Source organism: Tachysurus vachellii, chromosome 8 (assembly GCF_030014155.1).
Source record: "Tachysurus vachellii isolate PV-2020 chromosome 8, HZAU_Pvac_v1, whole genome shotgun sequence".
Lineage (NCBI taxonomy): Eukaryota > Metazoa > Chordata > Actinopteri > Siluriformes > Bagridae > Tachysurus > Tachysurus vachellii.
The window spans coordinates 4540423-4555685 of record NC_083467.1 but is presented as its reverse complement, the minus strand read 5'-3'; the positions used below and the strand labels follow the sequence as shown (position 1 = coordinate 4555685).

The 15263-nt window shown below is 37.8% G+C and overlaps 1 protein-coding gene across 2 annotated transcripts in view; it reads left to right on the top strand.

Annotated features, from left to right (window-relative positions):
* hecw2a (HECT, C2 and WW domain containing E3 ubiquitin protein ligase 2a) overlaps positions 1–13871 on the top strand; it is a 35318-nt gene extending 21447 nt beyond the window's left edge. The window contains exons 16-30 of one of the 2 annotated variants that reach the window (XM_060875795.1): positions 19–153; positions 252–354; positions 1846–1942; positions 2091–2174; positions 2380–2468; positions 3356–3476; positions 4360–4473; positions 5273–5425; positions 5547–5645; positions 6411–6540; positions 8597–8743; positions 8871–8985; positions 9133–9218; positions 9333–9445; positions 10265–13871. In XM_060875795.1, coding sequence (XP_060731778.1) covers positions 19–153; positions 252–354; positions 1846–1942; positions 2091–2174; positions 2380–2468; positions 3356–3476; positions 4360–4473; positions 5273–5425; positions 5547–5645; positions 6411–6540; positions 8597–8743; positions 8871–8985; positions 9133–9218; positions 9333–9445; positions 10265–10376 — 1698 coding nt within the window. In that variant the 3' untranslated portion in view covers positions 10377–13871. Of the gene's footprint in view, positions 1–18; positions 160–251; positions 355–1845; positions 1943–2090; positions 2175–2379; positions 2469–3355; positions 3477–4359; positions 4474–5272; positions 5426–5546; positions 5646–6410; positions 6541–8596; positions 8744–8870; positions 8986–9132; positions 9219–9332; positions 9446–10264 lie in introns of both variants that reach the window. The other variant, XM_060875793.1, reaches the window with a different exon arrangement.
* Positions 13872–15263: the final 1392 nt, after the last annotated feature.

Sequence of the window (15263 nt, the reverse complement as noted above, 5' to 3'; positions counted from 1 at the left end):
GCTATTTTTTTACACTAGCTCTTCTTTGTGGATCACAACTGCCGTGCCACAACATTCATCGACCCGCGGCTACCCCTACAGAGCTCACGCTCCAGCGGCCTCTTGGCCCATCGACAGCGTCTGAGCCGCCAAAGGAGCCACAGTGCTGGCGAGGTACAGGTACTGCCTCTAAGTTTACTGCCAGGTTTTTTTTTTTTACATATTTCTTATTCTCTGATGGATAATGTACATACTTGTTCGTTGTACTTCAGATGGCGGATGACTCTCGCTCCCCGAGCCCACCCATGCAACCTCGACCCTCAAGCACGTTTGCTGGGTCCGGTCGCAACCATTATCAAGACCTGGTACCTATGGGTAAGTGGGAGTGCAGAACATCAGTCATAGAACTACATACACTTGTCTTGGGGAAAAATTTGGCATGCTGAATAATACTCTTTTATTATGGTTGCATTTGAAAGTGTATATCCATTGTGGGTTACGTTGGTGCTGTGAGAACTTTTGTACGTTGCTCTGGATAAGGCCGTCTGCCAAATGCTGTAAATGTAACTGTAAATATTCAATTGGATTTGTCTCAGACAATTTTTCTTGTTCTTAACTTGTTACAATTGTCTTAGTCTTGTATCAAAATAAGGTGTTGGTCTACACCCAGAGCTGTGTTCTAAAAACATAGACTAATTGGAACAATACACAAAAAACAACTAGTGAATGTAAGTCTTGGCCTCAGAAAGAATTTCAGTCTTTATCTTGACTCATTTTCGCTTTTATTTGAACTTGATCTTATCTTGGCCTCAATACCATAAAGACTCGACCATTATGACTCAATCTTAATTAATGCTGTCTGGTGTCTTACTCACTAATACCTGCTGGTACTATAGATGGAAAAAACGAGAAGTGATACATGATTGGTGTATCCACCAGAGATGGGTCATATGACCTGACTCGAGTCAGACTTAAGTCGCAAATTTGAGACTTGACTTTGACGACATTCATGACTTGAGACTTGACTTGAGTTAAATGATTCAGAGATGGGGGACTCGACTTGACTCGAGTCAGACTTAAGTCGCAAATTTGAGACTTGAGACTTGCTTGACAAATATTAAAAAAAAGGCTCGACTTGACTTTGACTTGACATTGAGACTTACTTGTGACTTGCACATGTGTGACTTACTCCCACCTCTGGTATCCACCATAATTAACAAATTGATTTAAGTTATAAGACCTGTAATATTCACTGTTACTATTCAAAAGGCTATTTCAGATAATATAATAATGCACATAATTCTTATTATTAGGAATGTAAATATAAGCTGTTATTAAAAAGATTCTCAAAAGATAATCACAATGTTTTACTTCAGTTAAACCAATGGGTCTTGGTTTGGGTCTTGTGGCTGTTGATCTGTCAGTCCATTCTAAAACAAATTAAAGGTTCCTGTTATTAAATTTTACAGTAGAGAGAGAGCAAAGTGGGCAAAACGCTATAGGTAGGTTAACATTGATTGTGATTTAGAAGTACTGGGCAGTTGGTAGCTCAGACAGTTAAGGCTCTGAGTTGGTGATCAGGGGTTCAAGGTGGAATTCAAGCCCCAGCGCTGCCAACCTGTCAGTGTAGGCTCCTTGAAGAACAAGTCCCATTACTGACATAAAGTCTCATGACTGACTGTGTGCTTTGGCCCTCAACTTAACAATCTTTGATATGCGAGGAAATTAATTTCACTGTGCTGTAAATGTATCTTCTTCTGCTGACACTAAGACATTATTAATCTCTGAGCAACATGCTATGAGTGACAGGTCTTAAATAACGTTTCTTATATTGACTTCCACAATCACGGTTCTGTTTTTCTGCAGCTTACAATGAGAAAATTGTGGCGTTCCTTCGACAACCAAACATCTTAGAGATCCTACAGGAGAGGCAACCGGAGCTTGTGAGAAACCATTCCCTCAAGTACGTTCCTCTGTCACTCACACTTCATTTCAACAGTGATGCTAACAACAAGGAATTATTTCTGTTATATTTGTAAAATATCTGTGAAAGGAACAGATTAAAAAGCACCATGCAGATTGGCTATAAAAGATTGTGTATGTGTTTGCAGAGAGAAAGTTCAGTTTATTCGGAATGAAGGTGCGGCTGGATTGGCTCGGCTCTCGAGTGACGCAGATTTGGTGATGCTGCTCAGGTCAGTGTGTTTGTGTGTGCGTGTGTGTGTGTCTGTGAGAGAGAGAGAGACAGAGACAGAAACAGAGAGAGTGATCTTGGTTTACACTGCAGGTGTGTGAGTTTGCATGTCCTCATAACCAAGAAGAGACTCGATATTGTGCATATGTTTGTATTTTAGACCGCAGCGCGTATGACTTGTTTGTATGTTACATTTCTCCTTGCAGTCTTTTTGAAGAGGAAGTGATGTCATATGTGCCTCCCCATGCCTTACTGCACCCCAGTTACTGTCATGCCTCCCCACAAAGCTCCCCTGGTGAGAGGTCACATGACTTGCTCTCACTCCATACGTCCACTTTCCTTTACCTCAGTGTCCTAAGCTAAGTCTGTTCTTTTACTTCATCATTTACTGTGTTCATTTTTAAAATAAAACATATACGGTTTTCTACTTTGTTTCTTTTGTTTTTTCGTTTTTCCCTTTTATTTACGTTTTTCATTTTTAGTGTAATTTACACTCACTGTCCATTTTTTAGGAACACTTGTACACCTGCTTCTTTATGCAGTCATCTAATCAAGTGGTTCAGTTAATGTTCACCGCAAACATTAGAACTGTGGCATGGTTGTTAATATCAGATGAGCTGGTTTGAGTATTTAAGAAGCTGATCTCCTGCACAGAATGAAGAAAAAAACACAGAATGGGGCAAAAAAACAAAACACATCTTGTGATCAGAGAGAGACTGTTGATAAGAAGACACAAAGTCTGTAGTTAGTCTAATAATAACTCTATACCACCATAGTGAGCAGAAAAGCATATCAGAACACACATCAAACCTTAAGGTGGATGAGCTACAACAGCAGAAGAGCACATCAGCTTCCTCTCCTGTCAGATAAGATTTCTGTTCTCCCATCTGCTGCCAAGCCACGATATCTAAGCCACGACCAATGTCAAAGAGATCAGGCTTTTTCTTCATTTTGATATTATATCATTTTGATGAAAATAAACTTAAGCTCTTAATCTGTATCTGAATTATTTGGCTGCCACATGAATGAATGTCAAGATAACTACAATATAAATATTTATCACAGCTATTCCTAATAAAGTGGACAGTGAGTGTATACCATCATGTATTGTTTGCAATGTATGTTGACTTTGACATTTTGAAGGCATGATATTTCCTCTTTCTCTCGCACACTCACATGAAGGAACTCCTCGTGCAAATGCTCGCGCACCTGCACCTTATAAACGAGACTTTGAGGCTAAACTCAGAAACTTTTATCGCAAACTGGAGACAAAGGGTTATGGGCAGGGCCCAGGAAAAGTGAAGTAAGTTCGATTTTCTCCTGATTTTTATATATATACAATGATGAGCAATTACATTATAACCTCACCACATAGCGAGGCATTGATTCAACTGGCAATAGGTCTCCTGGTGTATCTGGTACCATAGTGCAACCACAAATGTTCAATTGGGTTCATGTCAGGTGAATTTGGAAGCCAAGACAATAACAGAAATTCCCCATCATGTTCCTCAAACTACTCCTTGATGATTCTGGCACTGTGGCATGGTGCATTATCCTGTTGGTAATGGTGCAACAATTTTGACATATATTCACTACAGAGGCACGTGAACATCTCACAAGACACGCTGTTTCTGAGATCTAAGGCGCTGTGCCATCACAATTTGTCCTTCATCAGACTCTGATAAATTACCAGCTTTTCCCATTCTGACACCGAACATTCTACTGACCGAAATCCGGTCATTGGGTTGTATATACAGTATACAGCTCTATGAACTGCACCTGCTGCAGTGTTCATTTCCCAGGTGTGCTTATTGCTCCAGGGCTGGGGTGGTCATAATGTAATGGCTCATCTGTGTTTATATATACATATATATATATATATATATATATAAATATATATATATATATATTCCCTGTGTCCAGTATAACACAAGAATTTTATCTACAATATGTATATTTTTAACTGCATTATCGTATCTTGAAATATGGGACCAGCAAAACCATTCTATTTATTATTAGGGTTTGATTATTACAGGAGGATGCAATTGTACTGGAAATGTCACATGTAATAAATGAGTATTAATAAGTATTAAATAATGCAGAAAAGTCCATTGAATACAGTAGGTCCTCTTAATGAAACATTAGCCATTAATTATATCCTGCTGCTTTTATTGTCCCATTCCCAGACTGATCATCCGCAGAGATCACCTACTGGAAGATGCCTTTAACCAGATCATGTGCTACTCACGTAAGGATCTGCAGAGAAGCAAACTGTACGTCAGCTTCGTAGGGGAGGAGGGGTGAGGACACTACTCGAGTCTTTTCCTGCAGGTTCAGGTGTAGATTATTGACATCTGACTCATCTCGGATATCGTGCAGAGTGTCAGGTTTTTTTTTTAAAAACAAAAACGTTTGCACAGATTGGGTTGGTTAGATAATTTTACAGCAATGTGCGTATACTGTAATATCTGTGATGTCATTCAAGATACTAGTGCAAGAAACTAATAAAGGTCTTATTGTCTTTTAATGGCTTAATAACAGAAAGTCAGAAAAGATTACTCAGGTGTCTGGTTATTGGGTTATAATAATAAAAGATAGAAAGAAGATAATATATTTAGAGTACAACTCAGAATCAGGATTTATACGACCCCATCTGACCTGTGTACATTCACCATTCAAACGGTCAATATTTAATTCTTCACTCTGTGGTTAGAAGATTTTGAATAATTTACTTTATTTTATAGTGCTGTCCACAAATCATAGGTCAGACCATAACTCAGATCAACGCACCTCTTCATGGATTATTTTCTATAATACCAGTGTGTTCTTCTTTACATAATACAGTGACAGTTCATTGGGTTTTTTAGTTATTTAATAAACTATTTACAATTGTAAAAAATAGGGCTGATTTTTTTTAAGAGTTTTTAAGATATCACGGTATACTGTAATACTATATTTAAGACTATTTCACAGTATACTGTAATCCTCACACATCACACTTCTGAGTTTATAACCTGACTGCAGTATTTTCCCCTGTACAGACAGCTAATGCCAACGATAAGGTTCTCAGAGATTATGGAGTCTTTTTTTGTCAATCAGGTTGGACTACAGTGGACCGTCCAGAGAGTTCTTCTTCTTGGTGTCCCGTGAGCTCTTTAACCCATATTATGGACTATTCGAATACTCGGCCAATGACACCTACACTGTGCAGATCAGCCCAATGTCGGCCTTCGTGGACAACCACCACGAGTGGTGAGTCGGCAGGAAACACCACAGCAATTAGAATGTTGTTGAAGTCAGTAGGAAGGATAATGCTGTGTAATGAATATGTAATGTAGCAAGAAAATGTACCAAAGATGCCCTTGCTACTCAGGTTCCGGTTCAGTGGGAGAATTTTGGGCCTCGCTCTGATTCACCAGTACCTCCTGGATGCCTTCTTCACTCGGCCGTTCTATAAAGGCCTGCTGCGTATGTGAGTCTGACTACTGAGATACTTTCTTCACTGAAATCATACTCTTTCAGCTGTAATTTGTGAATGTGATTTAGCTAGAGGTGTCTTCCTCCTGGTTCTAAAGTAACTCTCTTTCTTGTACTTGAAGCGTTTTGATTTCAGGTGTTTACAGAAGAATCTCTTTGTTGTTGTTGTAATTGCTCAAGGAAGAGAGTTTTCTTACTTGTCAGACTTTCTTTTGTGCCCATTTCTCTGTTTTTTTTTTATTTTTTTTTTATTGTGTCACCACTGTAGCAGTGACAAAAGTCTTATTTTAAGGATAGCCAATTATTTAGCACACAGTACTCTGGGAAAAAGAGTATTTTCAGTGAGATTTAAGAAAAAGTATGAAATACACTTCTCAACAAAATGGGATTTCATTAATTATACTAAACTTCGTTTAAAATGAGCTTATTACGTTACAAACGCTGGAGACTTCCTTCAATGCTGAAAAATCAATGATCATAATGTTTCAGTTATTAGTTATTATTTATCGTTAATATTAATATTTATTTTAATTAATATTTTATTTTAATTAATTAATTATTTTTTTTTGTTTTTGGAAAATTTATCAACACTTTTTGACCAGTCAGGTGCTAATTGTTCTTCACAATGATTAATTCAGGAAACTGAGAACTTTTCTGAGACTTAATTTGTTGAGATTCTGCTTCTACCAGAGGGAATTTAACTCATAAATCCACTTTATCCTCAGAATGTATGTAAATGTAGTTGTCCTTTATTTTGTAGTCCGTGTGATTTGAGTGACTTGGAGTTTCTGGATGAGGAGTTTCATCAGAGCCTGCAGTGGATGAAGGACAACGACATTGAGAACATGCTAGATCTCACATTCACCGTCAATGAGGAGGTGTTTGGTCAGGTCAGATGTGTGCTCATGTCTCTTACATATCACACATCCAACCACTAGGTTAGCCAACATAAGATAATCTGTCAAGATTCAAGTAAATAAAACAAACATCAGAACATCTCTCTTGCAAAGTTTTATAACAGTGCTTTATAGTAATATTTAGGTTGTATATTTAAGATTGATTGAAGCTTGATTGAAGGCCAAAAGTTTACTTTCTTTACTGTCTTTCACAGCTTCACACATTTTCTGTTACTATACATTCCTTCTATAAAGTCAGTTCTCTAAAGCCAGACATTTTCTGAAGTGTACAAGTCCTTTGTCCAGCAGAACACCCCTACAACACGATGCTACCACCATCATGCTTCACAGTTGGTTTTTTTGTCAGTTTCTTTTAATCTTGCTAATTTCCAGTGTTTGTGCTGTCCTTGCTTGCTTTTCCCCTACAGACTGAGAAGTCTGTATCCCTGCTGTGTTTTTCCTGTAATGTCCTCGATTCTGAATTGTTTTGTTAGCTCTTGGTTCTTTTTCCTGCCTTCTGGTTGATAATTGTTATTTACTAAAGCTTAACTTTTGTTCAGTTCCCAAGATCTATTACAACCTCTCCCGTTTTCCTCCATATACACAGTAGCGCTGATCATTATGGCCAAACTGTTGAAATTTTTATTTAAACTGATCAGAGGACTCTCTTCTAAAAGGTCTGCACAATTCAGTCTGGCTTTATTTTTCCTGTTCTGTGTATAGAGGCTTCTCTTTTGCACAACAGATAAATTGGGGGTTCACAATTTTTTTTCTGAGGTCTTGGGTAAGTTGCTTGGATTTTCTGTGGAATCGAGGGCAAAAAAAGGCTTTGCTCTAAAACACAGCCACTTGTCCGCACCTAATTTACGTGTATAACAGTTGGCCACTCAGAAGCTGCTAAAAATCATCCTCCAGATCATTTAAAGAGACATGTGACTTAAATATTTGGCCGTATGAAATTGTTATAGTGAATTACAGTAAAGCTGAATTACATCTGACTCTATTGAGGTGAACAAAGCTGAAGAATTGGTTTTGGTTACATAAAGTGCATGAAGTGAACCAAATGGTAAATGTGATAGCTTAGTGGTTACAGTATTGGACAGTCCACCAAAGTGCCATTGCAGGGCTCCGGGCTCAGTTGTATAAAAATAAAACAAAAATTTTAAGTTGCTCTGTATAAGGGTGTCTGCCAAATGCCATACATGTAATGTATAATAATTCAGTTATAATTGACGCTCAGGAATTTCAGGCCCCATTTATATCATCAGTGATAAATCATCTATTACCATGAACTTTTTTAATTTTTTAAAACAATATGCCAGCTGATTTTTCTCTTCAGTATTTAAGAGAACTAATGTATTATATTTGTATTTCAGTTTCATTCATTCAAACTCATTGTATTCATATCAACATATCAGTTATTATATTCACGTGCCATATTTTTTCCCCATATTTTGTCTATTTTACCTTATACAGCAGATTGCAATTCCTTCCCTTCTCTTTCTGTATTATATCTTCTTTTATTTTATTTTTCAATTCAATTTGAATATTTTTTTTTTAGAATATTGACTTTATCTCTTTATTTTATACATGGACAGATGGGAAAATCATTTCACTGTGTCGTAATGTACATGATTGTGTATGTGATAAAAAAATACAATTTAAATAGAAGCCTTTATTTTGTCATACATACATTACAGTGAAATTCTTACTTTTTATACTCCAACTTTGGAGGTTGGGGTCAGAGAACAGGGTCAGCCACGATACAGCGTCCCTGGAGCAAAGAGGGTTAAGGGCCTTGCCCAACAGTGGCAGCTTGGTAATGCTGGGGCTTGAACCCCAATCCTCTGAGCTACCACTGCCCCTTACTAAACTTGATTTTGTACATTTTGGATTCAACTTATCAGATCAAGCCTGGGTCAATATCCCTCTAAGGGACGTGCCTCCAATTTATGCCAGTGTGTTATGTAGCATGTTTTATTAAATTATCCAGAAGCTGTTCATATAGAATAGGAGAAATGTGGAAGGGTTTTATGTTGCTCCACTGCAGATTACAGAGCGGGAGCTGAAGCCTGGAGGAGCTGGTGTCCCAGTGTGTGAGAAAAATAAGAAGGAGTACATCGAGCGCATGGTGAAGTGGCGTATCGAGAGAGGTGTGGCTCAGCAGACAGAGAGCCTGGTGCGAGGCTTCTATGAGGTAGAACAAATGAGTCACTTTGTGCGAAATATAAAAAAAATATGTCATCATCTGTGAAGTGGTTTGTAAGAAAGCAATAGTGAAAGTAAAATGTCATGATTAAGATGGCTAATTGGCTGTGGTGCAGGTTGTTGATGTGAGGCTGGTGTCTGTATTTGATGCCCGCGAACTGGAGCTGGTCATTGCTGGAACTGCAGAAATCGACCTGGCTGACTGGAGAAGCAACACTGAGTATCGAGGAGGTAGGATTTATTTTAATTCACCATGAGAAATGTGTAAATAGAACAGAAGTAGAAGATAATGATCAATTATTACATTTTTATGGAATTTACCTCATTGTAATAATCTAAGAAAAGACGTGAAGTTGATACCCGGATCTTTTACTAAAGGTTATCACGATGGTCACATCGTGATCCGATGGTTTTGGGCAGCGGTGGAGCGTTTCAACAATGAGCAGAGACTGAGACTTCTTCAGGTACACCAAACTAGATGGGCTGATCTTGCTAAATTGGACCATACATGTTTTTCATTTTCTGTAATGTTACTTTATCATCACAAAATTTCCTGGATTTTTTTTTTTTTGGTGCAGTTTGTCACAGGCACTTCTAGTGTTCCTTATGAAGGCTTTGCATCTCTCCGAGGGAGCAACGGACCACGACGCTTCTGCGTCGAGAAATGGGGCAAAGTTACTTCCCTTCCAAGGTACGACTAGCAGTCTGGGGATTAGTGTTATTACTTTTTAAGTAATTATTTCATTGGTCAGTTCCTGCTAAAATCCCATCTGTAATAAAAAGTAAGTTTGGAATATGGCATGATGTGATTATTTTACGCTGAAATAGCAATGGGAGTTGGTCTCAGGTCTGAAACTAAGCTTATTTTACTCTTTTACTAACTAAGCTTATGTTTAAATACTAACATCTAGTACTATAAGAGATGTAAGTGTAATAAACTCTGTCATCCAAATGCTGTAAATGCAAATGAACAAATGACACTAAATGACATCTGGACAAATCCCACAATTAATAATCTAAGCAAAGCAGATTATAAACTTTTACATTTTTAAACCCACTGTGGTGAACCTGCATGACATTTTCTTTATAACATTAAACCCTTGTTCATAGCCATTTTAAATGGATCTAACCCATGGATCTAACCCATGTGTTTAAATATTATATACATTATACAAAAATAAAAAAAGAGTCTTTTCAGTCATGGATCTGTTGAATCGAATCAAATTGAATCGTGGTAAATTGTGTATCGTTATACTTCTAATATTGATGAGTGCCAAAATCCTCATGCTTTATCTGATAAAATTGTAGAGATTCATCCCTAGCTGTAATAATAATTGGATAATTATTTGGTCAGCATTTATTGAATTTATTATATGAATTTATTGTTGTATTTATGTATGTGACATTGAATGCAAGTTCTTGTAATGTAGTATAAAATGAGTTTTGACTGAGTCGGTATCTCAAATTTACATTTGTGTGTGTGTGTGTGTGTGTGTGTGTCCATCCACAGGGCTCACACCTGCTTTAACCGCTTGGATCTTCCCCCATACCACTCCTTCTCCATGCTTTATGAGAAGGTGCTCACTGCAGTGGAAGAAACAAGCACGTTTGGTCTGGAGTGAGGATCTTACACAGTCTCTCCTCACTGATTGTGTTGTGTTTTTTAAAATATGAAACCTTTTTTGCCTTTTATTCTATATCCCGATCCTCATCTCCAGTCTTAATAATGCCCCCCCCACCCCCCTCTGCTATGAAACCAGGATTATGTGACTAATGCATGACGGCTCTTTCTGGGACCTTTTCCTTCTGGGTCTTCAAACACACAAACATATGGTGAATGCATTAGATATTGAGCAGGAACATAAACACTAGTATTTCTAGTTAATACAGAAATTCCTTCTTATGCACAAAGCCTACTAACACAGTAAATAGCGGTTACACTAAAATCCTCTGCAAACATTATACAGTATATTCACCCACTTTCACCGGAGAGAAGACAAATCCACAGTGTACAAAATAAACAGATGAATACAGCATACTCACATTTCTCACATTACACCGATCGGGTGGATGATTTGTGTTACAGCAAGTCGCTCAGCACTACTGTAACCTTAGAGCTTGTTCCTCATCGAAACAGAGTGACGCCTTTATTTAAAGATGAATCTCGTGTGCAAGACAGATGAGGAATTTAACCCACTTTTGTGGATATTGTGTTTTTCTGTCGTGTATTAGTGGGGATGAATCTGTGCCACATTTAATTACAATTATTTTAGACACATTTTGCTTCTAATGAATACCTTTGTAGAATATGATAAAATGGCTAGAGAAGGTGTAATTATCTGCTGCGTTTGCACAGCGTGGTCTGTGTAACGGAAAACAACGAGCGAAGGTTTACTTCCACAGAACAAATCGTGTCAGAACGGAATGCCACCCACCTTGAAACGTGATCTCTTTGTCTTTATTGCTTTTGACTGTCTGCTGCATCAAATGAACCAAAACCAAACGTCAAGCACTCGTTTGCATGTTATTACAGATTTATCGTGATCACGTTGCACTCCAGCAGCACTACATTGCAACACAATGAAGCTGTAATGAAAGAGAATCACGGTGCAGTCTCACGTTCTGAGGGCGTGGATGAGGTTACATAGTTTTACATCAGAACTTCAACACGTTTATTCTGCTCTAACATTCAAGGTTTGCATGACAATCAGCAAACCTCTGCCCCAGTCTCTTTCACTGCTAATAGAAAAACAGATAAAGCTGCACCCCGACTATCACACCCATATATCCATGTTGAACATCTCATTCCAGATTTATTCTCTTCACTGGTATAATAAATTCCACTCAGTACAAGATGTTGTAGCATGACTGTGAGAATTTGTGTTCATTCAGCTACAAGAGCATTAGTGAGATCAGACACTAATGATGTAAGAGAAAGGGGGTCTGGGGTTCAGTCAGTGTTCCAGTTCATTTCAAAGGTGTCAGGGGATCTGTGCAGGACACTACAGTGATGTCTTCATGGAGCTCAGGCGCTTTGTGCACCGGGCATTGTCATGCTGCAACACTTCTTTGTCGTTCCACTGAAAGGAAATTGTGGACTTTGTTTGAGAAAAAAACAATGCTAACAATGTTCAGTTGTTAACATATATTTGGCTGTAGAGTGTACTTAAAGGAAACCTCCATGCTGAAAGACATTCTTTAAATTGACATATTTGACAATTGAGAAATCTGGTGCTAATTTGTTGGTTGGTGCTGTATTTATATTATTCCTATGAGATTTTAGTGGCAGTCTGACCTCACTGATGGGAGTGCTGGACTGGCTGAAGGATTAAAGTACCGCTGCATCACTGTCTCTTTGATAGACTTTAAGTTAGGGCACTCAAACAGCATTTAATACTAATATTAATAATTTAGTGGTCAGATGTCAAGTTCAGGATTTCTTGTTAAATAGTAAACCCCTGCTCATTGTTTCTCAGTTATAGAGATGATATGCTTTTCCTTTTGCCTTTTTGCATTTTACATGGTCACACTGTATTGATTGGATTTAAATGTGGTACAGATCCCATGCTCTATTTAATACACACACAGGCTAATATTTTCCAGTATCTTTCTTATCGTAATGCTGAACCCGCATGTCAGTGTGTCTCCTGAGCCACGTTCAACATCATGTCCACCATGAAATTAATGTCAGCATTGCAGTTGTAACTTGTTCATCTGTGGTTTGTGGTTTAGAGACGAAAGAAGCAGTGCTTAATGGGGCCTTTGGATGATGTCACAGGGAGAATTGTGGGTCCAAAAAGCTCACAGTGTTGGATGTAACATCATACAATCTGCTTTTCCATGTCCAGCTTCAAAAGGAATATGGCTTTGTAAGGCATCAATTACTTTATGATATTAAATTTAAATATAACAGAACATAGAAAATTGACACGATGGTGGGGAATAAGCCTTATAAGAACATCAAGCCGAAGATAACGATAGAGGTCTAGTTGCACGGCTATGACTTAGTGATAGTTAGCAACATTTAGGAGATGCTAGTTAACTAGTCTTTCAGGGTCTAACATGGTTTGTTTTCCTATTGGCCAAAGATTTATAATTCATCAATATTTGTAGCTGTTAGGACAAATAAAATTTGGGGTTCAGTGATTGGGGCACAGATCCCCTGTTCTTTGCTTGTTCTTCACGCATGTTCGCTTTATTGGTTTCCTCCAGGTTCCCCGTTTTCCTCACTAGTCCAAAGACATATGCTTTTCTTTAGTGTATGAATGTGTGTGCATGTGATTGTGTCCTGGGACAGGTTGGTGTCCCTTGCCTTGTCCCCCAAGTCCTCTAGGAGAGGCTTCATGTGACCCTGTGTAGGATAAGCGCTCCAGAAAATGAATGGATGGCTACATGGCTTGTTTAATGGTATTAAAGCATTTCTTTTAAAAAGGAAACTATTTTGAACACAAAGCTTTGTCATCTGGAACTTTAATATAAAGAATTTTAAGAATATTTTAAGTCATACTTTTTTGTTGGCAGTTGACATCATCCAGAGGCTTGTATAAATTCTGTCATCCAGGGGCATTGCTGTCAACAACCTCACCGCTGAAAACTAGGCTTATTAAGTGTACCTTTCCTCATGAACTGGTTTGCAGTAATGGGGCATCATTGTGCCTATTGTATCCCGATCCCCCAACCCCAAATCCACACATCAGCATCTCTACACAAACACAAACATATTTATGATTTGTCTCCACGTCTTCTATGTTTCCACACAGCAGCAGTGCTCTTTTTCTCTGTATAAACTGATCTATGGTTAAACTAATGCATGCAGGGTCTTAAAATGCAGTACCTGAGTTTGACCCTTAGGTGTCAATAGCTTGATATTGCATGCTGGAAGTAGTGACCTGACTCTGGTCATGATTAGTTTTCTTTGCATGAGGAGTTGCTGTTAACAACGGATGGGGTTAAAGAAGAAATAAAAACTCATGTTCACCTGTTTTTAATTTGATTTTGATGTACCAAAGTTAAAGAATGTACATGAATGTCTATAGCAGCTGCTAACAATTTGGTGAAACTCAGATCATGCATGTTGTTCACACTCATGTCCATGTTTGTATATAGTTGTATTATATGGATGCCTGTCTTGTTTCAAAATATATTTTGCACTGAATGTACCAAAGTTTTGTGGGTTAGGGTGATACTTTTTTTGTCTACCTTTTTGTGTGTATACCTATAACCTATATTGTAGCGATAAAGACACTAAGCTACCGTTTAGTTCTACTTTAGGCTGTAGATAAAAGGCTGGTGTATTGAAAATGACAAGATCATAACAAGAGTGAAAAGTGAGGTTTATCAGAATGAACCTCATTTCGCCCTTGTCCAATCAGAGCAAGCAAAGTTATAGTCACTTAGCCAGTAAGATTAAATTCTTCCAATTCCTGTAGGTGAAAAGAAATGAGGAACTGCAACTTCTGTATTACTCAATCATAGTCTTGTGATGGTAAATTGTGTTGTGACCTATTTTACCTTTGTGATTACATTTACATTTACCTTGAAGATGGCTTTTCTATTTACCTACCAGATGGATTTATAGTAAATTATGTCCTTTACTTTCTCCAATTTTGGAAACTTCACAATTACTTTCATTTATATAATAGTGAGATTTAAGTTTAAAATAAAAACCTATAGGTGATGCAAACAGAAAATCCCAATCAGATAATAGAAACTGAAAGAAAAAAAATTCCCCTCATGAAGAAAACTCACTGAAAACATTACCAAGAACAGTTTCAATAGCATTAGCTATAAGAGACATTTTAATACCTGCTCATTCATGCACATCTCTAATCAGGCAATCATAACATCATGCAAATACCAAAAAAAGTTCAGGTTAAAGATGCCAGAATGGGGGAAAATGTGATTTCAGTGTCTTTCTTAATGTCAGATGGGCTGGTATAAGTATTTCAGAAACTTTGGGAAACACAAAGCATTTGAAAGTGTTTACAGTGGGGAAAAACATCCTCTCAGTTCCTTTTGAAGGGAAATTGATACTGTTATACCTTTACTGAGTTACAACAGACCCACAGTCTGTCTTCAGAAAGCAGTTTGTTTCATGCTGTGAATCTCCACATTTTTGTTTTTTTGCAAGATATGGTTACAGGGCTCTCAAGTTTTGAAGACAGGCAAGAGTGACATCTCCAACCCTCCACCCAAACACAACAATGGGGGTGTTGTGTTTGGTAAGGATCACTGAACACAATTTAACCAAATAGAAAAAAAAAATATTCAATTTCCATTTATTAATTTGTGTGTGTGTGTGTGAGAGAGAGAGAGAGAGAGAGAGAGAGAGAGAGATTAGAGATTATGACTGTTGGTGTTTATTGTAAGTGTTTGTTGCATTTTTGGACTGCTTTATCATTTGTAATGTTGCTCCCATTTAAAACAGTTCGGCTCAAGCCCAGCCATTTTTAGGGTCATGATTGAGGACAATGTCCCGTCCAGAGACAAGCTGTTTTGTGTCAGCATTA